The 25,447-nt window shown below is 53.7% G+C and overlaps 1 protein-coding gene across 5 annotated transcripts in view; it reads right to left on the bottom strand.

Annotated features, from left to right (window-relative positions):
- Positions 1-25,447, bottom strand: part of MAPK8IP1 (mitogen-activated protein kinase 8 interacting protein 1) — a 58,733-nt gene continuing 33,286 nt past the window's right edge. For 2 of the 5 annotated variants that reach the window (XM_075927566.1, XM_075927565.1), the window contains 11 exons: positions 23,575-23,808; positions 14,650-14,697; positions 14,153-14,234; positions 12,606-13,481; positions 7,789-7,864; positions 5,769-5,941; positions 5,256-5,365; positions 4,930-5,046; positions 2,304-2,374; positions 1,526-1,624; positions 1-225 (listed from right to left, as the gene is read on the bottom strand). In XM_075927566.1, the coding sequence (XP_075783681.1) occupies positions 153-225; positions 1,526-1,624; positions 2,304-2,374; positions 4,930-5,046; positions 5,256-5,365; positions 5,769-5,941; positions 7,789-7,864; positions 12,606-13,481; positions 14,153-14,234; positions 14,650-14,697; positions 23,575-23,808 (1,959 nt within the window). In that variant the 3' untranslated portion in view covers positions 1-152. The remainder of the gene's footprint in view (positions 226-1,525; positions 1,625-2,303; positions 2,375-4,929; positions 5,047-5,255; positions 5,366-5,768; positions 5,942-7,788; positions 7,865-12,605; positions 13,482-14,152; positions 14,235-14,649; positions 14,698-23,574; positions 23,809-25,447) is intronic. The other 3 variants (XM_006124502.4, XM_025185347.2, XM_006124503.3) reach the window with 2 other exon arrangements.

The following is a 25,447-nucleotide window of genomic DNA, read 5'->3' as shown; positions in this document are numbered from 1 at the left end:
GGGGAGTCCTGAAAAGAGGCAGTGCTCCATGCACTAAGGAAGCCATCCCCTGCTCCGTTCCTCCTCCAGTGTCAAAGCAGCTTGTCCATGCATGATGGGGAATGGGCAAGTTCGCTGGTCCTGTCTGTACAGAAGGGTGCCTGGCCCGGCCCCTACTCCAGGTAGATGTCCTCTGTGGGGCATGTGTACTCCACATACTCCTTGTAGAACTGCTGGAAAGCCCTCCTGCAACAGACAGCAGAGAGCAGGCTGAGGCATGGCACGGGTGGCTCCCTCACACAAGCTGCCTGTGCCTTGCATGTACACTCCCCCTTTGGTCAGGGATTCTGAACAGCTCTCCAGCTCCCATCAGAATTCAGGGGTTTATTTTCAGAGTTCTACAGACTGGAGCTGGAAAGACCCCATTAGTCTATCCCCTGGGGCCCAGGGCAGGGTTGGCCCCTGCTCTCTCTCTCCAAGGCTCTGTCAGCCCCCTGGAATGTCCCCAGTGATGGTCTCTGCCTTTCCTTTTGGGGCCAATCCCTCAGTCTCCTTCGCCATGCAATGCAGTTTGCACACCCTGTCCCCAAGCATCCCTGCGGCTTGTTTCAATGCTGTTCTCTTGAACCTAGCACAGGCTTTTTGCTGGCCCCCGTTCCTGTCATGGAGGGTTACTGAAGCAGCCCATCTTCCTGTGCACTCCTAGGATGTTAGGGGGCTCTTGGGCAATAGGAGGACAAAGGTCTTAGCCCTTCGAAGTCCTGAAAACCCTCCATCTTTTGGAGGGAGGAGCAGTAGTTTGTGAATGGAGACACAGAGGCCAACTCCAGCCCTGAACCATTCACTGGGCATTGCACAGCAGTAGGGAAATGGCAGGGACGCAGAGCCATAGATCTCACCACTGAATAGCTAGGACGACTCAGGTCATCCACGTGGTGTCACTACTGAGAGTACCTGTGTGCGCTCAGTGACACACAGTGGCAAAGAGCAGCATTTCCAAACCAGCCTGCACAATTGCTCCACTCCGGGGTGGCACAGGGGGGTGGGGAATTGGATCCAGAGCCTTTCACCTCTAGGCACCAATCCAGCCCAAGGCAACAGTTATCACCATACAATGCCTCAGCTGGTTGGGGCCTCCTGTGAAATCAGTTGTTGGCCTTTGGTCCAATGTCCAAGTCCCAAAGCTACTGCACAGTGGGCTTGTTCTAACTGGCCCCTGACCCTAGATGTCAGTCCCCATATTTTCTCTGTGCAGCACCAAACTGCCCTGGAAAATACTTGGGAGTTTAAGTAACCTCGTTTAAGTACTCTCTCCTGCTGCCCAACCCAGAGCACTCCACCCCTGCTCAGCTAGGCAGCTCCAGTCTGTAGCCCATGGTCCATAGTAGGCAAGGGCACCACAATTCAAACCAAGGCAGAAGCACCCCAGGGCACAGCTTAGCCTAGTCTCATAGCCACAGCAGGAAATGGAGCCTGGAGCAGCGACTGCCAACTGCTGCCCTGGAAAAGACATTTTCCCCTTCCTCCAACTGCCCTCTGGACTCACCCTACAGACTCTGCAAGTGGCTTGGTGGACTCCTCTGAGACGAAGACATGACAGGCGAATCTGTGGTCAGCTGGGTGCTTGGTGATAAACCCAAAATATCTGGGAGAGGAGAGAGCAGGTGAGGTTGGAGCAGAGACAATGCACAGGGCTGTGCTGGAAAAGCAGGGGTTTGCTTTCCAACCAAGCTGCATGCCCCATTAGAGCAACAGCCCAGGATCCAGGAAACATTCACAGCAAGGCCCGACTTACATTTGGGGAAGTGGGGAAGAGTAGGAAGGGCACGGAAACTGGGATCCAGCCACTCTAATTCTGGTGCCCGGGGAACAAAATTGGGCTGGGAAGCCCCACGAAAACCATTCCCAAAGAATCACTGCCAGAGATTATGTAAATACCCAGCACTGGGCAGGGTGAAATGGGGAAAAGAGGAAATTTCCCAACGGGAAAAACCCTTCCACTGTCCAGTGACTTAGCTTTGGTCCGATAATCGCACACTGCCCCTCCCTCACCCCACCTTTGGACACACGACAAATACCTTTCCTCCCAGCATCCTGGGACAGCATCACACTCCCAGGGCTGGTCCCTGCCTGAAACTGCTGGGAAAGTGGGTAGCATTTACAAGGAAGGGAAACCCACAGGGAAGAAGGGGAAGGTGACGATAGCTGGAAAGCCCACCTCCCGCTAGCTGCCAGGAAACACAGCAGTCTATAAGTAGCAGGCTGAGAAGGAATGGGGCCCCAAGGTCAGGATTGTGGAGGCCCTTGACCCCTGCAGCACTCACTTGTTGTTCTTTGGATGGTACCCACAGAAGGAAATGTTCTTGAGCTGGAAAAAGTGACTACATTTATTTCCCTGTGGGGCAGAGAAAAGAGCTGTCAGACTCAAGCCTGTGCTGCTAGAGCAGTGGTCCCCAACGCGGTGCCCGCGGGCGCCATGGCGCCCGTCGGGGCATTTGTGTGCGCCCGCCAACAACCTGGGCCGGCCCCGCCCCCGGCGCGCGGTGCAATGGAGGCGCCGGCCCCAGGCGTGCGACACGCACCAGCGCCTGGTGCGCGGCGCTCGGGCGGCTCCAACCCCGGGGCACATGCGGGCGCGCAGTGCCAATGCCGGCCCCAGGCGCGCGGCTCGGGCCCACGGCACAAGGCGCTTGGGCGGCCCCAGCCCTGGGACACATGCCGGCGCCGGGTGCAAGGGCATCCCCGCCTCTGGTGTGCCCGGCGCGTGAGTGGTCCTGCCCCCGGGCGCCTCTAAAGGTTGGGGATCACTGTGCTAGAGTGATACAGGGTAGCCTTTAGGGGGCGCAGGAGGGGGACATACTGCCCATCTCTCACCAGAACTAGGTCCCACATGACAGTGTCTCCTGGCTTGGCCCCCCATTTGTGCCTATCACAAACCTCTATACAGTTTGACACAGCTGGTGGCTGCTCTGTGGAGGTCTGGGCCGTAATACTTCAAGGGGGCTGTATGTCAGGATCAGGGAGGCGTGGCCAGGGCTGTGAGGGAGGGGAGGGAGAGTCCAGGACAGGGATAATTATCAGAACTGAGGTGCATGAGCAGGGCTGCGGAGAAGGCCTGGGGCTGGAATTTCAGGGGGTGTTGTGAGTGAGGTGCCTTGTTAGAGCTGGGGAAGCTTGCACAGCATTTGCAGACACTATGCATGGCACTAGCTGGTAGCTTGAACCTCTCCCTGACATGACCTCTCAAGGGGCTCTGTCTACTTGTGAAATCCCATCTTATTGGGAGGACTATAGCTACCCCTGTGGCAGGTTAAGCCCCTGGATCCCATCTCTGACAGCGATTAGCAGTCACAGCGGGCACAGCATTTTCTTGTGGGTGTGGGTGTGTTTTCTTTGAGAGACAAGGAAGGTGGGTGAGGTAATATCTTTTACTGGACCAATTTCTGATGAGAGAGATGATTTCAAGCTACACAGAGCTCAGTACCTTTGTGTTCCTTTTGAAAGTACTTTTAGAGTCAGTGTCATTGGTTGCCCTGGATAGTCAGTTTTTTCCCTTGCTGAAAAGACCTTTACAGACCCCAGTGAGGGAGCACAAAAGCTGTTATATGTATGTACAGTGCTTTTTTTGTGACGGTACTGCCCGGTACGCAGTATCAGCACCTCCAGTCAGAGCTCAACAACTTTTCCCCTGGAGTACCGGCACCTTTTTTTTTTTTTTAAACAAAAAAAAGCACTGTGTATATATATAACTTAACATCTCTAAGCAAGGGTCTTTCCCATCCATCCCCACAGCTTAAACTCTCCTCTAGACTCTCATGCTGGCGCAGCCTTGCCCTACGCGCCTCCATTCAGAATGCTGCATCGCCCACAGGTTACATGTTCAAATAAACATCTTTGCACTTTCGCCCATGCTGCCCCATCTGATTGGGAGGGGCTCCCCATGAACACCCAGAATGCTAACACAAGTCATTGTCTACCTTAAAACTCCTCACTTGTGACATCTACTGGCAGGTTGACACCACTGCCTACCATGATGACCAAACTCATCTCATTATTTCCTTGTATTCCCCTATGTCCATCTCTGGTTTCATGCTTAGCCTGGAAGCTCTTTGGAGCAGAGACCATCTTTTTGTTCTCTCTAAACAGCACCTAGCTTATAGGGTTCCTGGTCCTTGAATAGGTCTCATCTCAGGCCTAACTGTTTAAAGGGTTCCTAAATAAAAGTTTTTAAAATAATCAAGTTGACATGTGACTCAAATACAGCCTATGTAAAAATCCCAGTCCTTATTGCTCAGCACCCTTGAATTACTCCGGCAGGGAAACTGCTTTACCATTTGGGAAGGTTTCCAACTGGCTTTGCCTACAGGCCTCTTGTAGCTTTGCACCTGCCTCTTGCAGGCTCTGCACAGGTTACTTATGCAAAACGCAAATGGGAAGCCTCCAATGTCCATCTAAAGAGCTTTGCTGCTGCAATACAAGAGCAGCACTCAAAATAGCAGCAGCAGGGTTTAGACACAGCTCACAGATTATCAAATCAGCTCTACTCACTAACACTGCAGTGAAGTAGTGCACCCTTCGGCTGGGAGGGTGGACGTCAGTGTTAGGGCTTGGTGGACAGGAGGATCCTGCTGCCCTTAGGGGCTGCGAGGGTGGGTCTTGGTGCTAGGAGTCTTTGGGTGGCCGTGGGAAGGTAGATCCCACTGTGCTTGGGTGGGGTACATCCTCTTGTATAGATTCCAGAACCAGAGATCAGGATCAACCAATCAGGTAGAGGTGCAAATCACAGATCTCTCACTGCATCTATGAATAGTGTTCTTACTGTAGTGAGCATGAGCTAATTTGGAGCTGTGATTGCAGGGTGATATGCTGGGCACTAGGAATATGAACAGGTGGAGCAGGAATAGCCCTGAGACGTAAGTGAGCAGAGCTCAGGGGACGGGGGTCTGTTACCTTTTGCTCCTTGGAGTCATCAGATTTCACAGCAATCTTGACACCTCTTACATTGATCTCCAGGATGCAGCTGGAGGGTGGGTTAAAGTGCACAGTGAGGCGGCGAGTGGTGGCGATCTGGGAGGAGACAAAAGGACAGACCATGTCACTCACAAAACACATGAGAACCTACCACCCTCGTTCCCCCCAATGAGGTCTTGGCTCCCTCCCATTCCCAGGGAAATGATTTCCTTGCTCCCAGATCTTCCCAGAAAGCTCTTTGCTCTGCAGGTAGGAATGTAGGTTCTTTGCCCCCCAGGGAGGCCAGGACTTGAGGGCTGCTGTACCTTCTGCATAGCCGCACACAGCACGTCATTGCCTTTGTGATACGGGACCTGGACTGAGCCAAGGAACTTCACCCGGAACTGATCCATCCAGTCACCATTCTTGGTCAGAGCTGGAAGTTAAAGCCCCAGACAGATGAGAATGTGCAGTCCCCTCCCCCATATTAGTGCTTACTCACCCCTCCCACCCAGAGCATCAGTGCAGGCCTCTGCACACATGCACCCCCTGCCATGATATCAGTATGTGTCCACACAACTGCGACCTCCCCACACGCGCACACACACCATCCCAAGGATGCACCTTCCTAAAGTTCCATGCAGGCAGAGGGACTAGGCCACCGAGCTACACAGCTCTCTATTGGCTTCTTTGCTGCAGTTTGCACAATGTACTGCTCTCTGCGCTCCAGCAAGACTGGCACAGTCTGGTCAGGAGGGGTCTGCGGCTGGACTAGCAAGGGGAGTGCTACAGACCAGGCTTCAGAGGCAACATCTGAACTGCAGAGAGGGGTCCAGTACCTGTGACATGGTCAGGATCCTTGGTGACCTCGATGGCATAGTAAGCAGGGAAGATGCCCCGGTCGCCTGTTCTCATGTTGTAGGCCTCATACCAATAATCTTCTGCCTGCACCTCCACCAGCAGAGGGTCGTCCACCTCCAGCTCTAGTTCATCCACGTGACGAGGCACAAACCTGAGGGCAAGTCACCAGCACTTTGCCAACCAGGAGCACTGGTTGCCTCTTAGCTACAACACTGCTTAGCAGCTAGGGACAGAGAGAATCTTCTGTGCTAGTCTTCCCCCAACACCTCTCCATGGTCCACTTCAGGAGTGCCCACTCTGATCTCCAGCCAGCATGTGTCTCTGGGCAGGACCTTGTCCCACTCCTTTCTGATGGGGAAGTTTCAAGACTGCACAGCTCCCTGCCGTACATGCTGATATCTCCAGCAAGCCAGTTTGTGTAATGGCCAGTGTCTGCGTGTTGCTCTGTTCTCAAGGCAGTGAGCAAGGCACTATTAGCAGCTACAGCCCACTACTCAGCTCCTTCTAAGCAAGCCCATTCATTCTTACACAGGGAAAACATAATAAAACAACAAACTGATTTAAACACACACAAACCATACCAGAAGTCACCCACCAGTCGTATGAGACCCTAGTAGGCCAAAGTCTTTCTAAACCTTCCACAAAGGAAACCCTGCAGATGGAAGGTCCTATCCACTTGTTGGATCAGAAAGAAAGCCCTGAGACAGTTCAATCTCATCCTTTTACACCCAAAGGCAGCTTTGTTTCCTGGCCTTTGGAACCCTTGGGCTACGTCTACACTGCAGGTTTCTCGTGCAAGAACTGTTTTGTGCAAGAGTTCTTGTGCAAAAGCTCTTTCACAAGAGCACATCCAGACTTCCATGTGCTTTTGCGCAAGAGATGTGCTTTTGCGCCAGGGCGTCAATGGCAGTGTGGACGCTCTGCTGCACAAGAAAGCTCTGATGGCCATTTTAGCCATAGGGGTTTCTTGTGCAAGAAATTCATGTTGCCTGTCTACACTGCCTTCTTCTGGAAGAGGAAGAGGGCTTATTCCTTGTGCGGAGAGGAATAACTCTTCTGGAAGAAGCCCTGTTTTCCGACGCTGTACTGTAAATTTACTTGCACAAGAACACTCGTGCAGTGTAGATGCTCTGCAAGTTTTTGCACAAGAATGGCTGTTCTTGCGCAAAAATCCTGCAGTGTAGATGTAGCCCCCGTGTAATGCAGCATATACAAACCACGGCACAGCATGTGCATTCCTTCCAGCTGTTCCGTCTCCATGACTCGTTCGAATCAACCCTCACTGGTTTTAGTTCCTGTTGGAGCTGTGGTGACCCTCCCCTGGGGCATGGGAAACAATTACACCTACACCAGTCATAGGCAGAGATACTGCATGTGACTGCAGCATTAGAAACAGGCCGGAGGTGGCCCCAGAGCTGCAATTGACTGGTACCATCCACACTGCTCAGAGGAGCAGAGCAGGCTGGGGCCGGGGTGCTCTGCTTCCTGCCACCGCAATGAAGTGGAGGCACCCAGCTCGGAGATGGGGGCAGAGTGAAGCCGGTTGCTGCATCACTCCACTTCCTGCTGCTGGCCCCAGGCCTCCCAGGTTGCACTGGGCCCCACGGCTAACATTAATATGGAGAACCATCATATCCATCCAACAATTGAAACAGCTTCCCTGGGTCCCCCAAAAGCATGACTCTGCCTCTAGATTTCCTTGGAGAGCTTCCATCCCCGTAGGGAGAAGGTGTGATGTTGCTTAGCCTGTGCACCAGCTGGAAGTGGGGTGGATACAGGCCAATGACAGGAGTTTGGCAACTGGTGCTCTCCCTCTACCAGAAGTGTGTTGATGAGAGGGGGCTCAAGTCAGGCAAGGCACAGAGCATGAGCTGCTGTGAGGAAGCCTTCCCCCTTCTACCTTCCTCCTCCTCCCCCCCCCCCCCCCCGCCAAAGGCAGAACAAGTGCTCTGGGAAGAAAGGCTCCCTGGCCTGGGGTGTAGAGTGTGTCTAACTCACCTAAAGACAGCACGGTGAGTCTGCTCCTGCTCCTCCCCATTGATCATACATGAGAACAGCCCAAAGGATTCCGCACCTGTGAATGCAAAGGGGCATGTTACAGTCTCCAGAGGGATCTGCTTCCCTGAGTGAGGGAGGGAGACTCTTCTCAGGACCCACTCTGAGAGCAGCCATGCCCTGGCATGTATCTTAGGGTTCGCTTACAACATGGTATCCCCAGTGGGGCATTCAGGACTGGCATGTCAGCACCAGCCGGGGCAGAGGGATGTCTGACAGAACTGCATCTCTCCTCACACCCAGCTGAGGACCAGAAAACTCAGCCTGGTATAAAGCTCCAGAAAGCCCTTCAGTGTGACACCTGCGAAAGGCACTTGATGGACAGCACTAGCACCCAAAGGCTTCTAGAAAGAGGCACAGCCCAGGCAACATAGCCCTTCCTCACAGCACATCCAAGCCCCGTCCTGCAGCAACTCCTCTGAGCAACAGTGGGTGTTCAGTCTCCTGAGCCCAGTCCATCTTGGGCTGCTCCAAGGGGCCAGATCAGAGCCAGCTGAGCCGGTTGTTTTGTGTACTAAAGGACAGAGGCCCAAGAGCTGCTTTTGCACAGGTGCCATCAAGCGACTGTCAAGTGGAGGAGGAAAACCCTTTGTAGCTCATGCATGGGGCAGGTGGGGAGCGCTATAGAACTGGCCATGCATGAACTCCTGGCTGGTAGGAGTTGTCTGCCCAGAGCTCTCAGGAGAATTATGTGACCAGAGTTTGGCCTCCGTAAGCCGGGCTTGGCTTCATTTGGATTCAGACTCACTGCTGAGTCCAGACCAGTGAACTGGACAGCAGAGCTGGAGAGGGCTACAGGGTGTGACCTCAGGCACCACAAGGGCCAGAAATGAAGTGGGAACTCTCTTTTTCCTCACCCCACCCCTACATCCTCAAATGGACCCGGTCTCCACTAACGTCTCTGACAGCTGGAGAACCATAGGTGGCTTTCCTGGTTGCAAGTCGCTATAGTAAACCATCTGTGGTTTCTCAGAGTGGGATTGCAGCAGTGAACTCCAATGAGGCAGGGGATATAAACAGGGTAATAGCAGAAACAGGGTGTATTTCTGTGGGGGGAATAATATGAGTGGCATGGCTAAGGGGGGAAAAACAAGTAGGGGGACGTGACTGGTGGCCAATGGGGGGCTTTTACAGCCCCACACTTTCCCTGGTACACTCCCCTCAGGCAACAAATCACAGATGTCTGGCCCCTGAGGACACAGGCAAGCGGACCTGAAAGAGTCCAAAGGGATATTTTGGGGGGCAGGGAGAGAGGCATGGCTGATGGATCCTAACTGGAGCATAATATACCAAGGCTACTATACGGTGGGTGCATAACTGGCTGGATAACCGTTCTTAGAGAGTAGTTATTGATGGTTCACAAGCATGCTGGAAGGGCATAAGTGGGGTTCCGCAGGGGATTGTTTTGGGACCGGTTCTGGTCAAAATCTTCATCAACGATTTAGATGAAAGCATACAGAGTAAGATGATTAAGTTTGCAGATGATACCAAGCTGGGGGGGGGGGTTGCGACTGTTCTGGAGGATAGGGTCATAATTCAAAATGATCGGGACAAATTGAAGAAATGGCCTGAGGTAAACAGAATGAAGTTTAATAAGGACAAATGCAAAGTGCTCCACTTAGGAAGCAACAATCAATTTCACACATATAGAATGGGAAGTGACTGTCCAGGAAGAAGTACTGCAGAAAGAGATTTAGAGGTCATAGCGGACCACAAGTTAAACATGAGTCAACAGTGTGACACTGTTGCAAAAAAAGCAAACATGATTCTGGGATGAAGTAACAGGAGTGTTATGAGCAAGACATGAAAAGTCATTCTTCCGCTCTACTCTGCGCTGGTTAGGCCTCAATTGGAGCATTGTTTCCAATATTCCAACTGGAATTCAGTTCTGGGCACCACATTTCAAGAAAGATGTGGAGAAATTGGAGAAGGTCCAGAGAAGAACAACAAAAATGATTGAAGGTCAAGAAAACTAGAGCAAGAGGGAAGGCTGAAAGAATTGGGCTTGTTTAGTTTGGAAAAGAGAAGACTGAGAGGGGACATGATAGCGGTTTTCAAGTATCTAAAAGGGTGTTACAAAGAGGAGGGAGAAAAATTGGTTCATTAGGAAAAAGTTCCTAACTATCAGAGTGGTTAAACACTGGAATAAATTGCCTAGGGAGACTGTAGAATCTTCAACCCTGGAGATATTTAAGAGCAGGTTAGACAGACAGCTATCAGGGATGATCTAGACAGTGCTTGTTCCTGCCGTGAGGGCAGGGGACTGGACTCGATGACTTCTCAAGGTCCCATCAAGTTCTGTGATTCTATGCAAGTAGCTTTTTGTTTTAGCATGCATACATCACATCACTAATGTGATATCTGGAAGTCAGAATGAGTATCTGTTGGGTTTCACTCCAAGACATTGCATAGTGCTCACTAAATCCATAGGGGACCCAAACTAAGAATGGTATTCAAGACACAGCACATTTTTACACGCTGCATAAGCCAATGCAGAAAAACAGCTAGGGTTCTTTCCAGTTCTGCCAGTTTGTTGCTTTACAACTCCACCCTAACATCTGCTCTAACATCTGAAAGATTAGTCACATTGCTTTGAAATTTAGGGTGCCTCCTTGGGTGCAGGGTAGTGTTAGTGAACCACATTTGGAGTCATTTGACAGAGGGATTCCCAAATTACAGTCTCTCCCCCTCCCCCGGTTTCCTTCTGTTGCTTTGCACTGTTAAATGGAGAAGCTCTAATGACAGGATGAATCCCCACATGCCTCTTGATTACTGTGAACCCACACTTGAATTAACATTAACATAATTAAGAATAAGTTAATTACAAGCCCCACCTAAGACAAAAGGAGTTTTGGACTGAGAGACTGGACGTTGCTGTGGTAATGTGTCAGTCAGTAGGTTGCCAGGTGCCTGCATTTCAATTGGAAACTCTTGTTGAAAAGGGGCATTGGCACCGGACACTACAAGTTACCATGGGCAGAGGGAGGAGCAACAGCCAGTTGCCTGATCCTGAAGCGGCAGCAAGCGTACACTGGGTCAGGCGGCTGCTTTGCAGAGCATAGCGTGCAGTGCTGTGGCAGAGGACGGTGTGTGCAGAGGGCCCTTGGCAAGCGGGGTCAGAGTTCCCAGTGGGCATGGTACATTCCCTGGGAGGAAAGGAACTTGAATTGCCCCTAAGCATCAGCCCTGGCCTGGGGAAGGTGGCTGCTGGGCTGCATCTTAGTAGGAGAGCTGCATCCTAGCTCACCCATGGGACTGCCTGGCTATATCCATGCAGCCACAGTGCTTCTCTGCCCTGCACTTCCAGGGGGCCTGCTGGAGCTGGGGTTTGCAAGCCTCTTGGGGCTGCTCTTGCTGGAGCGCGGAGGGGAGAGGAGACACCAGGGGGCGGGGCATTGGGGGAAGAAATAGAAGGGGAAGGGCCTTATTGGGACAAGGTGGAGCAGGGGGCAGGGCTTTTGAGGGACAAGGTGGAGCAGGGGAAGGCCCTCAGGGAGAGGAGGCAGGGCAAGAAATAAGGAAGCTGACAGCCCCTGCAGTTGCCAACATGTGGATCCTGGAACATGAGGTTGCAGAAGTTTGCAGGAGAGAAAGGAGAACACCCTGACATGGGAACTGATGGCTACATGCTGGTCTGGGGTGGAGAAAGGAGGCCTGCATTGGCATCAGGTTTTGCCCACACTGCAGTGCCTGAAAGGGGTTGGGTTTGTCAACAGTCCTTATTACAAGGCCCTTAATTTTTTAATCTCTATGCAACAATATCAGGAGTTGCTGAGTGCTGTGAAAAACAGCAAGAAATATCCCTGGTGAATGTAGGTCAAGTACTGCTCAATACTTAGTATTAATAATATTGGGAGGAGTAGGGCAGGGGTACTAAGAAAACAATCCCTGATTTTTGAACTACACTGTTGGCAATCCAATACACTGGATTCACATGGGCAGAGATGATCTGGGCCTTCTGGCTGGTGTGTACTTCCTACAGTGCGTGAGAGCAGATCCGGATGGCACCAGATGTGTGTCCAGGAGCTAAAATACCTTTCTCTGACTTGACTGCATGACTGAATAGCTACTCAAAACGCAGGACAGAAGGGAAGTTATTATATCCGTGTTGGAAGGGCATTAATTAGGAAAGCGGAGGGTCTGTGGCTGACCAGACAATGTGTGCTGTGTGGCACAGAAATGTTACAAATTCACCCTCTCTCAGAGAAGGGCTACCGATCTATTGGACAAGGCTCAGAGGCCTAGAGGCCGCATGAGGGAAGACTGGAAATCCTTGGGGACCCAAGGAACTCTAACAGCCAAGGAAAATTGCCTCTGTCCTGGGAAAGAACGAGTCCCTGCCTCCTGCTGAGGAGCCTGGCTTGACTTGGCCCTAAACTCTGGGCTGGAGAAAGGCAGTGACACTGGTTCCAGGTGTCAACACCAGCCCTCACCAGCTGCTGCCCAAAGAGTTTCTGCAGTCACCAGAGCCTCACTGACCTTGGGAGAAAAAGAGAGAAATCTGAGATCATGCCAGGAAAATGTGGGGCCTGTGCCCTCAGGAAACCTCCACTCCCACATGTTACCAGGCAGAAGCAACCAGGACACACAGCAGCGTGAGCCACAGAGCTGTTGGGGAAGGAATCAGGATCACTTTGCAATACAATCACAAAGCCCTCTGCACCCCTTCTCTTCTCCCCCGCCCAGAACACTGGGAGCCCCATCTGCGCCCCATCTATGCCGAGCCCCATCTCTCCCTGATCCGCCGGCACAGGACTCACTAGAAGAACGTGACCGGCCACTCATGAAGACGTTGAGGAACTTCTTGGAGAAGTGGATGTCAGCCTCAGGGGTGGAGTCCTCAGACAGGCAGACTGAATCACGCTTTAGCGCGTCCTCCTCGTACTCCTCGCCGATGGCTGACTCATAGGGCGAGGAGACGCAGTTGTCGTAGACGGTCGCTGAGTCGCTCTCGTCACTGTAGCCCGAGTAGCACTGCTTCAGGCTGACCAGCTCCAGCTGCACGTTCTCATCCACCACCAGTGTGTACTTGACCGAGTCATAGGAGAGGGCACTGGTGTCTGAGCTCACCGACGCCCTCTGAAGGTTGTGCCCATGCCGGTAGCCACCATTGCTGCTGCTGCTGCATGAGGTCCTGGGCAGGCTCATCTTGTCGGGCGAGGACATGTAGTCCAGCACCTCGTCCTCTTCACTGATGGAGGGGTTGGGCTTCCCTGTGAGGGAGGGGTAGCTGGAGGTGTCAATGTCAGAACTGATGGACATGCGGTTCTCGCTGGACTGTGACAGGAAGGGCTTTTCCGGCTCCAGTGGATCTGAGTTCTTCTGCACAGGTGTCAGGTAGATCTCCTCAGTGGCCTCTAGCCTCACGTCCGTCTGGTAGCGGATGCGGTCCCGGTGGGCCTCCGGCCCCCTTGTCACCACCACCACACTGGGGTTGTGGGGTGGGAGCCGGCCAGCAGCCTGGTTCTTCTCAGGCACCCGGGAGGAGACCACACAGGCGGGAGCAATTTGCGTGGCAGCTGTGCGCCGGCATGGGCTCTCCGTGGACGTGCCCCGGTCTTTGGTGGAGGTTGTGCTGTTTTGGTGATTGACCTCATCACTTAGGCAAACGTGGTCATGGGGAGGGGTCTGTTCACCTGGAAGGTGGGAAAGAGGAAGAGAGCAACATCCACACATCAACTCCAGAGCACAAGCAGCCTAGGAACATTCTGGGATATGCGGTGAGGATGCAACCAAAACATCTGCAATGACAGCTGCTGCCAACCCCACCACCCAGGGGCTGTGACTGAGGTTATGGGCCTGACCAGAGTTCCCGACTGAGCCTATGTCTCATGCCAGCAGGACAACGTTCAGATTACTCCGCTGCATATCCATAGGCTGCAGTAGGAACAGGAAAGCTTTCTCTGGGCTCTACCTCCTGATTCCTACCCCCAGATTCACGGAGCTACTTGTGCTCTGGAAACATCTCAGGACAACCCACCTCTCACTTCTGACCCAAGCTGGAATGGTCCACAGCCTCCAAGGACACCAGGAAAGGAAGGACCTTACCAGCTGGGGACAGGTACCCAGTAAAAGGGGTCTGGCGGAGGGGAATCAACTCCCAGCTGGCTGAAGGTGCCGCCAGCAGCCTGTGGATAAGTGCAGCACCCACCTCACTGGGCACAGGCCAGAGGGAAAGGGAACTGGGAGGTTGCAGCACTGCGGTTGCTCCTCTGAGATCCAGGCACTGGAGGAACTGGCAGGAGACAGAAGGGGAAAACCGGAGAGAGTGAGAAAAGCAGCCTCCTGCTGAGAGCCTGGGACTCACCAGTTTTCAGGGGGGATGACGACCGGGACACCCGCTCCTGCCAACTGTGCTTTTTCCCTAGAGAGTTGTTATTCAGAGTGTCCTGAAGAGAAGAACAAAGCTGCCTTGTAGCTGAAACAGTAAACAGCGCATGGCACAAAGACGCCCTGTCCCTCCCCCAGCCTGCCATGCCACTGCCCCAGCCTCCCCCCACAGCAGCCGGCAATTGTCCATGTGCATCGGGGATATGCCTGCTCAGGGGGATCCTCAAGCTAATCCCATCTGCAGCTGGTGCTGGGAAAACCTGGGCAATACTGGGAGCTGTCCCGGGGCATAGGCGGGAACAAGCCATGAGCAAGAACCTGATGTGGATTTTTGTGCCCCAGTCTTAGAGTGGCACTCAGGACACAGCCCCGAGGACACTCACTTGGTTTGGGTTTTTTCTGCAGGAAAAACTCGAGCAAACTTTGCACCCACCTATGACTGGTCACCTACATATTGTGCATGTGGTCTCTCACCTGACAATCTCTTGCCCCCACCCTCGCTTGGGGTGCGTCCACACTGCACTGGAATGCAAAATAAGAGACACGGTTTGAGCTACGCAAATTGCGTATCTTATTTTGATGCTATTTCGAACGAGTTTATTTCGGCATTTGGTTCGGTCGACCCAGCGCCAAATTTCAAAATAAAGCGCTATTCCAAAACGTCCCTTACTCCTCGTAGAATGAGGTTTGAGGGGCGTTGGAATTGCGACCCCAAAATAACGGGCTTGCTGCGAAGACGCGGGATAGCTATTTCGGGATGCTCCGGTATCCCAAAATAGCATTGCAGGGTAGCCATAGCCGTTGTGATCTTTACTGTTCCTCTTACCAGAGAAGCTCATGGATTCTAGCACACAAGAGCCACTAGCAAGAGGCATGTTAACTCCCTGGCTACTGAGCACCATGGGCCAGGTCCTGCATCTGGCAACCCGTGGCCTGAAAATCTCTGGACCCAGGGTGTATACAGGAAGTACAGGCCCTTCCATGTCACTGGGCACAGAATATCACTGGTGTTTTGTAGTCATCTCACTGTAAACTCCTGTCCCCATCCTCTCTCAGCCCAGGAGAAAGGACTCTGCTTCCTGGGTTCTCCCATTGAGTACTGAGCTTAGGGGTTATTTTTCCCCAGCTGCAGGATCTGTATTGCCCCAGGCTAAATCACACTTAGTTGTTTCCTGCCCAGGTGTCTGACATCTCTGGGGCGTTATGGATTTCCTTCACCTTCAGCAGGGTTCACAGAGCCTCCTAGCACTTAAACAAAATACAGGACTATGTAGCACTTTAAAGACTTACAAGATGGTTTATTAGGTGATGAGCTTTTGTGGGCCAGACCCACTTCCTCAGATCTGGCCCACGAAAGCTCATCACCTAATAAACCATCTTGTTAGTCCTGTTTTTTGCTTCAGCTAGACTAGACTAACACGGCTACATGTCTATTACTATTCTCCTAGCACTTCTATGCCTCCCTCCAGGAGAGGGAGTCAGATCTGCTAGGGGATTTCTAGCTCTGAGTCTGAGCTGCCTGGTAACCACCTCTTCCCTCTTAGAAGTGCAGAGAGCCTTTGGCATGGAGAGCCTCTGAGAGGCCACATGTTGTATAAGTGATTGCCAGTCTCCGCCCTCTGACCAGGAAGGGGGAGACCCTCTGCCTCCAGAAGGGCTGGTGCAGGCTGGCAGCCCAGCCCCCAAAGCCCTGCTCCTGCCAGTGCAAAGAACTAAGTGTCCCCATTTGCCTCACTGCAGCTCCCCGTCATTTGTCAGAATAGGATTCCAGCCACCCAGGCTGCCATAGTGACCACTGTGCCAGGTCTCCTGCATGCTGTGCTCAGAGAGGCAGCCCTGGCTGCAGAGGAGAAGGCAGCTCCCGGTCCTCTCTCCACCAGCCCATGAGCAGGCCAGGGGACGATGGGTGTGCAGGCCCCTAGTGGTGGGGATCCGATGGAGCAAATCCAACCTGGAGAATGCAGGCAGCTTACAGAGTGGCCCAGGGATAGGATGCATTGAGGTTACTACCATAGAAATGGAAAGCGTGCCACAAAGGACTTGAAGGGAATGACCAGACACTCTTATGACCCCACCAAGTCTGATCAAGCAGGTGTATGGTCCCAGCAGCCAGCAGATTGGATTTCTCTCCCTCCCTCCCTCTCCTGAGCCTTGGATTTTCTCGGGCCTGAAGGTAGCTGCATCTGAGGTTGGGCTGGAGTGAGGCCTCCCCAGGGAACCCTCCTTCCCCCATACCGATGGAGTCAGAAGCACCCCCATCACTGAGAACCATTACATGGCACCAGATGGAGATCTGAGGAGCCCCGCACACACCCAGATGTGCCCACTACTCAGCAAGGAGGAGAGGACTGCAGATCATGGTGGGGAAGAAGTGTGGGCGCCTAGGCCAGCTAGTAGGTAGGGCCCTGCCAGCCACTGACATTAATACCCAGGGAGCTCTGGGAGTCTATCCCACACCCCAGAACAGAGCGATGTAAATGGGAACACCCCCACGTGCTCTAGCGAACCGGAGCGTCCAATGGCAGGATTTCCATCCAGAGGGAAGCAGCAGCTTGGAGAATGGGGGGCAGCTGCCCAAACCACAGCTGCAGGCTGCCTCCAGGGCCATAACTGAGTTTGTGGGGAATGCCTGGGAATGGAACCAGAGATGGTCTAAGCCCCTGCCCTGCCTGTGGGAAAATGAGACTTTGCCCCCTCCCTGCTCTAATGGTGGGATGCTAAAAGAAGGCTCTGAGCAGATCCTGGCTGTAGTCTCCTCACGCGGGGGTGGGGGAAAGGAGGAAGGGAACACTGATGGGTTTGAACAGGAAACACCCCCCCCCCTTTTCCTGCTGAGATGGAAGTGGGAGCCTGGCTGTGTGGGGAGGCCTCTGGAAGCTGCACAGCTGGGCATCAGTCTAGCGCCACCAGCCCCAACTGGGGAGCAAAGGAAGCTACAGCCAGCTATAAGGAAGGGATTTAATGTAGCTCCCAACCCTCCACCACAATCCTGCTCCTCTTGCTGCTGCTAAACCTTTGGAGATGCCATTCAGTGCCCTTTCCTCCTATCGCCTCACCCAACAACTCTGAAGAACAGCACAGTGGTTATTCTTCTAAATGCTTCCTACATAGCACCAGCTAAGTCATGCCCTCTCTAGCACTCCCTCCCTCCCATGTGCAATAAGGAGAAGAGTGCTCTCTCAGGGTATGTCTAGACTGCAGAGTTTATTCTGGAAAAACTTTGCCGTGTCCAGGAAATGCATCTGCTTTTTCAAAACAGTTTCCGAAAAAGCGAGCACATTCTTTCGGAAGCCCTGTATTCCTCATGTTATGAGGAATAAGGGATCTTCCGAAAGAGGAGATTTTTCCCACGTTTGGCCCAGTGTAGACCGGCCAAATGTCAGAAAAGCTTCTTCTGAAAAAACAAGCGGAAAAGGGTTCGCAATTTGCGTATCTTTTTCTGGGGAAAAAAAAAAGCAGTATAAACGTAGCCTCACTACCCCTGTATGTGGTAAATACATTGCAGTGCGTGGGGTGCTCACATCCTATGGTAATGGGGACTTTGGACAGACGGGGGTGGCCGGTGACTATAGGCCGACTCGGCCGTCGCCTAGGGCACCACCGTCAACAGGGTGCCCAGTGATGACGTCACAGGGCGCACAATGATGATGTCACTCTGTTGAGGGCCGTGCAGGCGGGGGCACCGATCGTGCGTTCCGCCTGGGGCGCCAGCTGCCGCAGCCAGCCTTGGGCTGCTCCTGTGGACAGACAAACTCCTTCTTAGACAGGACCAAGCCCATGCCTACAGCACCTCAGGATACACAAAGACCAGCCAGGGAGTGGATGACCAGGCCAGGGGCTGCATTGCAAAGGAGAGCCATAGGCAAGTCAAGAGGACCACTAGCATCTCTGAGGCACCCCCTTGGAGAGAGACTGTAGTGAGTGGGAGGCCCTTTGGGAAAAACAGAGGTGGAATTTGCCCAGCTTTGCCAACAGCTGAAGCAGCAGCAGAATCCACTGCAGGCCCAGAGGTAGACACACAGCACTGGGAGCCCTGTTTCAGCTCCTGCCCTGTTTGCAACATGAGCCACAGTCAGAGCCTTCCCACATTGAATAATCAGCTCTGCTCAAAAAAGGAGAGAAGACCAGAAGTGAATGTGTGAGGTGAAGCAGAGAGAGGGGTAAGTACACCAGGCTACAGGTGGAGTGATGCAGACCCCACCAATCAAACCCATGACAAGGAGAGAATGAAGAGAGATGAAAGTCTCGTGGAACTGGAAGGGTGGACAGAGGCGAATCATAGAACACTAGGACTGGAAGGGACCTTGAGAGATCATCAAGTCCAGTCCCCTGCCCTCATGGACCAAGCGTGGTCTAGATCATCCCTGACAGATGTCTGTCTAACCTGTTCTTAAATATCCCCAGTGATGGAGATTCCACAATCTCCCTAGGCAACTTATTCCAGTGTTTAACCGCCCTGACAGGCAGGAAGTTTTTCCTAATGTCTAACCTAAATCTCCCTTGCTGCAGTTTAAGCTCATGAGTTTGTGAACGGTGCTATTTGCCTGCAGGCTTCTGGATCCTCACTGCAACTCTCTCTGGAACCTGCAGACCCCTCTCCACCGCACTGTGAAGCCCTGTGCGTCAAACAGCAACCCTTAACTGTAATGCTTCCAAGGGCTCCCAAGAGCGACTCTACACAAACAACATCATAGGATTCCATGGTAGCGACCCCAGATCACGTGGGCTCAGACTGCAAAGGACAACATCCTTCCTCACTGCCTATGGCACAGACTGCCCTGGGCATCGGGGAGCCAAACAGGGCTCTCTCACGTCTCACACAGCAACTCAACACAGGGTCTGCCCCCAGAACCGAACAACAGAGATGGGGAGAAGATGGGCGGCTCTGCTGGGTGAATGGGAAGAGCAGTAGGAATGTATTTTAGTCACCGGAGTGAGTGACTCGGATCTAATACACATACATGCGCAGGGGAGCAGGGCTGTGTGGGGAAAGGAAGGGCCATTCGGTCTATACTGCAATTGCAGGGTATGACTGCAGGGCCTGGAGAGGAATCTTAGATCCTAGACCAGCAAAGCTGCGGCAGCACAGGCAACAGCATGGGCCGTACAAGCCACCCGGACAGTTATTCGGGTAACTAGCCCACTCTGAAGCCTGCGCTACCGTGGCTTCACTGCTCTAGTGTCCGAGCTATTAAGATAAAGACTAGCTTGGGTGTGTCTACATGAGCTGCACTCATACCCTGTGACTGAAATGCAGAATTACCTTCTACTCCCTTTCCAGATCAGAACCACACTCTGAACCTGGGTTTGCATTTCTGATCCAATCCAAACTCTCTGAGTCCCTGAGTGATCCAGGCAGCCCCCAGCCCCATCCAAGTGCAGGGTAAGGCCTGAAGCATGGACTAAAGTCGCTAATCTGATACCACAGTATTTTCCAGGGCGAATGTTGGCAGCTGCCCCTTACAGAGGTTATGATGGTAAGTCCGAGGAGGAGGTGAAAGTGAAGAAGAAATCTCTCCTTCCCACGGTGACTCTCACTGCCCTCTGTCGCCAAGGACTCTGCCACTTGCTCCCCTCCACATGACAGCAGGAGCTGGGAGACAGTATTACCCAGCAGCCAACAGCCCTGGGATGTTAGAGGCAGACAACAAAGGCTCCCCTGTCATTCAGCAGTTTCTCCTCCACTCCCTAATCCTCCCCCCTTCACTAGGGTGCTGTCTCTGCATTTATTTTCCTTATGCCGCAACAAGGAGCCAGCAGCACACGCCTGTGCACAGCAATGCCCGGCATGTCAGTATCCTATGCAGGCTGCCCTGCACCAGCAGCGCTGCCTAGGATGTGAAGCTCAGATTCCTACTCTCTCAAGCTTGTTCTGCGGGCTCAGGGCCTGACAGGATTACAGCAGGCCCCAGCTGTCACTGCCAGGCACCTCGGCTCTGCGCTTGTCTGTCCATCTGGTGGCTCCACGTGCACCGGATCACGAGCAATTCATTTGACAGCCAGCCAGAGCTGCTTGGAAAGGAGTCAGCCTGGAAACCTGACTGGCCTGCAGACCCCCTTCTCCTCATTCAGCCCTGAAGGGGTGCGGGAGGACACGGGGGCCAGCTGCGTCTAGAGCCGGCACTGCTCCTTGGACAAGAGCAAATGAAGCAGAGAGGTCTCCAGCCCCCAGAGATCCCGCCCCAGATGGCTCCAGCTACAGTCTTCCCTCAATAAAAAGCCAAGGAGGCAAGCCCCAATCAGGTGTGAAAGCCCTTCTTGGACAGAGGCCAGGGGTGACCCCATGGCTTGGGGAAGCAAGCCCCCTCCAGCCCTGCCCTCCAGAGCCCAGGCATCCCACTGTAGCCACCGCTGGCCCCTGCCCAGCCTGCCCCCACCCCTTGCAATGTGGCTGTTGGCCCTTGCCCCTTCCTGCTCCAGCCCCAGCAAAATGGTGAGCGACACGGCTACAGCCTTCCCCAGCCCTGGAGAGCTGGCGGGTGGCGCAGCTGCAGCCTTCCCCAGGTCTGAATGTCTGGAGAGCCAGCTAGAGGGCATGGCGCAGGGCTGCGGCCGTGCTGCCTGCACCCCTGACCAGCAAGGGAGGTCCTCCGAGCACCAGCCAGAGGGGTCGCAGCCCCCAACTTGCCTGCCCCAGACTCTGGCATCATACCAGCAGGCTGGGGAGTGGGTCTGGAGGACTCCGGCGAAGAACGGGCAGAGCCAGGTGAGGCAGTTTGGGAAGGCAGCGCCTCTCCTGCTTACAATACCCGCTGCCCGTGACAACGGCCCTCAACAGTACAGACTCCACAGCCTCTAGGGGACAGCCAGGCCCAGCTGCCCAGATGTGCCGATGAAGAGGGGCAACAGCAACATAACCGGGGCCACAGTCTGGGAGAGATGACTCAGCCCTGGTGATTCTACAGCACAATGAGGGGAAACAGCGTCATAAAGGATTCCACAGCTAGTGAGGTCAGCCAGCTCGACAGGGCCATTCAGCACGTGGACACTCCCCCCCAGCCAGCCCCTGCCCTACAGCACACACCTCCCTAACTCCCAGTCCTAGCCAGGCTCCCTCCCATGCCCAGTCTCCTCCCACCACACATTCCCACCTGCCCATTCAGCTCCTGCACCGAGCCCATCTTGCCCTGTGTACTCCACCCTCCCGGCTCCTGCCCCCCCACACCCCGCACCTGTCTGTTCTCCCCAATATACAGAAAATCAGACGGCCCCCTCAAACAGCCCCAAAGTTTGTCTCTCCAAAGCCACTGTCCTGGAATTTCACCAGGGACCTGCTTCCTGGATCAAACTTCCTGATTCAAAGGACAGGAGCTGAATATGACCCAGGAGAGCAGGGCATAGCCCTCCAGGGACACAGCCCTGCCCCTGAGCTGCCAAGACCAACTTTGTCTTCTCACTCCTCTCTGGGGCCCTCTGCTTGCTCCATCTCGACCTTACCTCCCCTTCCTCTCTGCCAAGAGTTTCTACTTGCTCCCACTCCAGAAAGGCAGGAAGCTGCTGTGGCAGTCAAACTTTCTCTTCCTCCAAGCCTCCCTCCCACTTACTTAGTCTCCCCAGTTTCCAGCACTTCTGTCCACACTGTATCCTCTGCCCTGCACAGATCTCCTACCTTCCTGAGTCCCCTGCTGTCTCAACTCTTCCTGCTTCTTGTCTGCCACCACTGATTGCTCCAAATTGTCTCACCCTATGGCTGGGGGCCCTATCTGTGGCCCCCTTCTCCTCTCCCACCTTCTCCTCTCCTCAGTTCCTCCACTGGATCAGCTCCCAGCTCCCACTGAATCAGCTCAGCTCTCAGTTTTATGCTGATGCAACCCAGCTCCATGCCCACCAACTCCTCCCCATCTGTCCCACACAGGAACACCTGCCTCTCACTTCATTCGCCTCAGCCCAACGTCACCAGGATGAAAATCCTCTTACTTGGCAAGACAAGCCACATCTCAACAAGAGAGAATGATAAAAATAGTCTTCTGTGTGTGTATCGCACCGTGCGCTGCTTTGCCAACTTTGTGGGAGACAGACAAGCGAAGGGATTCCTACCAGTGCACATAAGCCGCGCACACAGCACTGAAATGCAGCCCCCTCACAGACGGAACAGCAATGCTGCACAGCTGCTTAGTAGAAAACGTGAAGACGGCCACTCTGTCTAGTTGAAACCACAGGGGAAATTTAGGAAGACAGAATGGAATCACACCAGGACCCAGGGCTCCTGTCTCACTCAGAAGAGAGCATCAGCACTGGTCCCTCTAGCATTGTGCTGGGGTCAGGGGGTCAGCATGCATCCCCTGCCAGCACTACCTGCAGCAGCCCCTGCATGTTCAGACGCTGGAGCTTTCCCATCCATCTCCTGACCAGGCTGAGACCTGCCTCTCCCTCAGAGGAAGCAGGTGAGACAGCCAGGCTATAGCCTCCGACTAACCATCCATCCCCTTGCTGTGGCCTGAATCTCTCTAGTACCCATCCCATTACTTCGCCTTCCATGTCCTGGCTGACTTCCCCTCTTACTTCTGGTCCAGCACATGCTGCTCCGTGGCTCATTCATACATTTGTCACTTCATGCTTCATTAACTGAAGCTCTCCCCTATGGCCTCCCAAAGCTGCTCCACCTCAGATCTGGCCTCCCCAGACCCCACAATAGCTTCTCCACCACTAGACTGACCTGCCAGGGCTACATCCCCATCTACCTCCACTCAGATTCCCCATGCCCCCACCCTGAGGCTGACTCTTTGCCCCACTACACTAGTACTCCTGCCCCTCCTCTCCTTACCTGACCAGCACCTCTGTCACCACCCTGGGCTCTCACCAGGCCCATCACAGCCTCCCACCCTCTGGACAATGATTTCTAAGGGTCAGCAGGACAAAGTGACCCTGGACTATCGGGTTGGGAAACTCCATGGGGAGGACACCTCCAAGCCTCACCTAATGATGGGGTGTTTATAAGTGATCTCAGGGGAGAGGGGCATGTGTCTCCTCTGCCATTCAATGCCTTCAACTCCAAAGCAAGGGAGATTTTAATCCTCCTCCCCAATCTGCCTCCACATCACACTCATGATTTCAGCGGCTTCCATTCACCAGCTGAGCTGTGTCATCCCAAACAAAAGACCTCTGGCAAAGGGATTAACCCCGTCCTCACCCCACACCAGAGGCTGAGTTACACAGGCTGGAGCTCGGTCCAGTCCCACCCAGCAGCTCTCACCTCCCCTGTTGCTATTGGCACTGCTGAGCTCGCCTGAGGCCCCAGGGAGGTGACTGGCATCTGGGAACAGTGGGAGTTTAGGACTCCTCCCTGTACCCCCAGAGGAGAAGCAAAGAGGGAGGGAATTTTCAAGTACACCCATCATCCCTCCCCTCCCCCGGATTCTAGGCCCCTCGTCCCCCGGGCAGGCTCCAATCCAGGCTTACCTGGGTCCGAGGCACCTGTGGGAAGAGGTTGAGAGTTGTAGGCCGTTTGGGTCTGTAGGTGTCCATGGTTACAGGCGGGGGCTCTTTCTTGAGTGGCTCAGAGGCAGTTTCCTCTTCGGCAGAGGTCTCCCCGGCAGCATCAATCAGGTCCAGCTGAAGCATCTCTGCCTGGAGCCGGCTCGCCTCCCCGCTGCCCACCCCCAGGCTGCTATTGGTCTGCAGGCTCACATGGCTCTGGGAGGATTAAGAGACAGAATCATGAGACTGGGAGGGAAGGTCGGGCAGTCGCATCACATCACATCAGCCCCTGAGGGATGAGGGAGCCAGACTGGGAAGCAAGTCTCTGCTGAGCTGCCTTTTATTTTTAAGGGGACAGAACAAATATTTAAGTCTCCAAGACCAGCTAAAAGCAAAGTGTTCCATATTCCTCACAGCAAGCACGGGGCACTGACACAGCTTCTTTAGAGCTCAACCACTTCAGCTCCCTACCCAGCCACTACAGCTACAATGGCAGCAACATGGCTATTCTCTGGTTCATTACAAGCGGCCGGCCTTGTAAGCGCCATGAGTGGGGAGGGCGGAGACGCAGAGGCACTAAGACTGTGCTGGCTGATACCAGGAGAAATGCAAGTGACACTGGACACACAGAGTTTGAAAATCAATCCCTCAGTCACTCCACAGAGAATCACAAGCAGCACAAAAATCCTGTTAGTCCATCAGCTCCTCCTCCAGGGCCCAGACAGGACTGGTTCCTACATTCAATTCTCCAAGCCTCTGTCCCAGTCTAGCTTTAAAAGTCCCAGTTGGTTGCACTGCCACTTCTTCCCCTTGGAGACTGTTCCACAGCCTCATGCATTTCACCGCCAGGAAGCATCTCCTGGGAGTTTGCCTTCCTTTATTTCACCCCATTCTGCCAGCTATGCCTTTATTTACCCTGTTAAAGAGCCCAAACCTGCATGGGGGGTAGCACACCTCATTTCCAGTTTTGGGACTATAATTGGTAGAACTTTTCCATTGTGTCTTTCGGAAAGAGCTTTGGTAAAACTGATGGTGCTGTACATACAGAACTGGATTTTAAATACTAGTAGCCTAACACAGGGAAGATACCTACCTCTGTTGTGCGTTCACTGATGTAATAAAATAATTCCTTTCTGTCAGAAGGGCAGCCCTGTGCTGCAGGCCATCACACAATAAGTGCCCCTGCCTCAGTTTACCTCTTTCTGAGTCCCCAGTCTTCCCAAGTACAAACGGCCTCTTTGAGGTTCATTTTTTGTGCAAGTCCCATGTACAGAAACCATCACAGAAGTCCCACAGATCTCCCCAGCATAATCCAACATGCAGCCCTTGAATCCCTCCCTACACAAGGGTTCTCCAGCACAGCCCCAGCATCCCTCACCATATCCCAACTCTCCAGGGCAGTCCTCTCCTGCCCTTGTACCAGGACAACCACTCCAGCCCTTCCAGCTGGAGTGAAGCCCTCCTCCCCCCTTCCCAGCAGGAACCTCCACAGTCTCTCTGCTGGGAGCATTCTTCTGCCTGTCTCATGGTTCCTCTGGGTCCAGCTCTCGAGCTCTAGAGATGCCAACAAGTAAGCTCCTCCACTGCAGCCCTGCTCTGGTTCAGGGATGCCAGCCACAAACCCTTCTTTCTGCTCTCCTGACTTCAGCTTTTGCCCAGGAAACGCCTTCGGCTTCTTTCCAGGACTCCTCTAGTCCCCTGGGAGCTCTCCCCTGCCCATCCGGACTGGGCCACTCTGCTCTGACTCACCAAGACTCCACCCCCCTGCCAAATACCTTTTGCCAGGTTTCCCCTTGTCCCCGGGTATCCCCCATTCTATTACTGCCCCCAGGTGCTACCCCACCCTCTTAACTGG

The sequence above is a fragment of the Pelodiscus sinensis genome, chromosome 4 (genome assembly GCF_049634645.1).
Source record: "Pelodiscus sinensis isolate JC-2024 chromosome 4, ASM4963464v1, whole genome shotgun sequence".
In the NCBI taxonomy this organism is placed as follows: domain Eukaryota; kingdom Metazoa; phylum Chordata; order Testudines; family Trionychidae; genus Pelodiscus; species Pelodiscus sinensis.
Note: the sequence above shows the minus strand (reverse complement) of the source record. Positions and strands in the feature narration are given on the sequence as shown.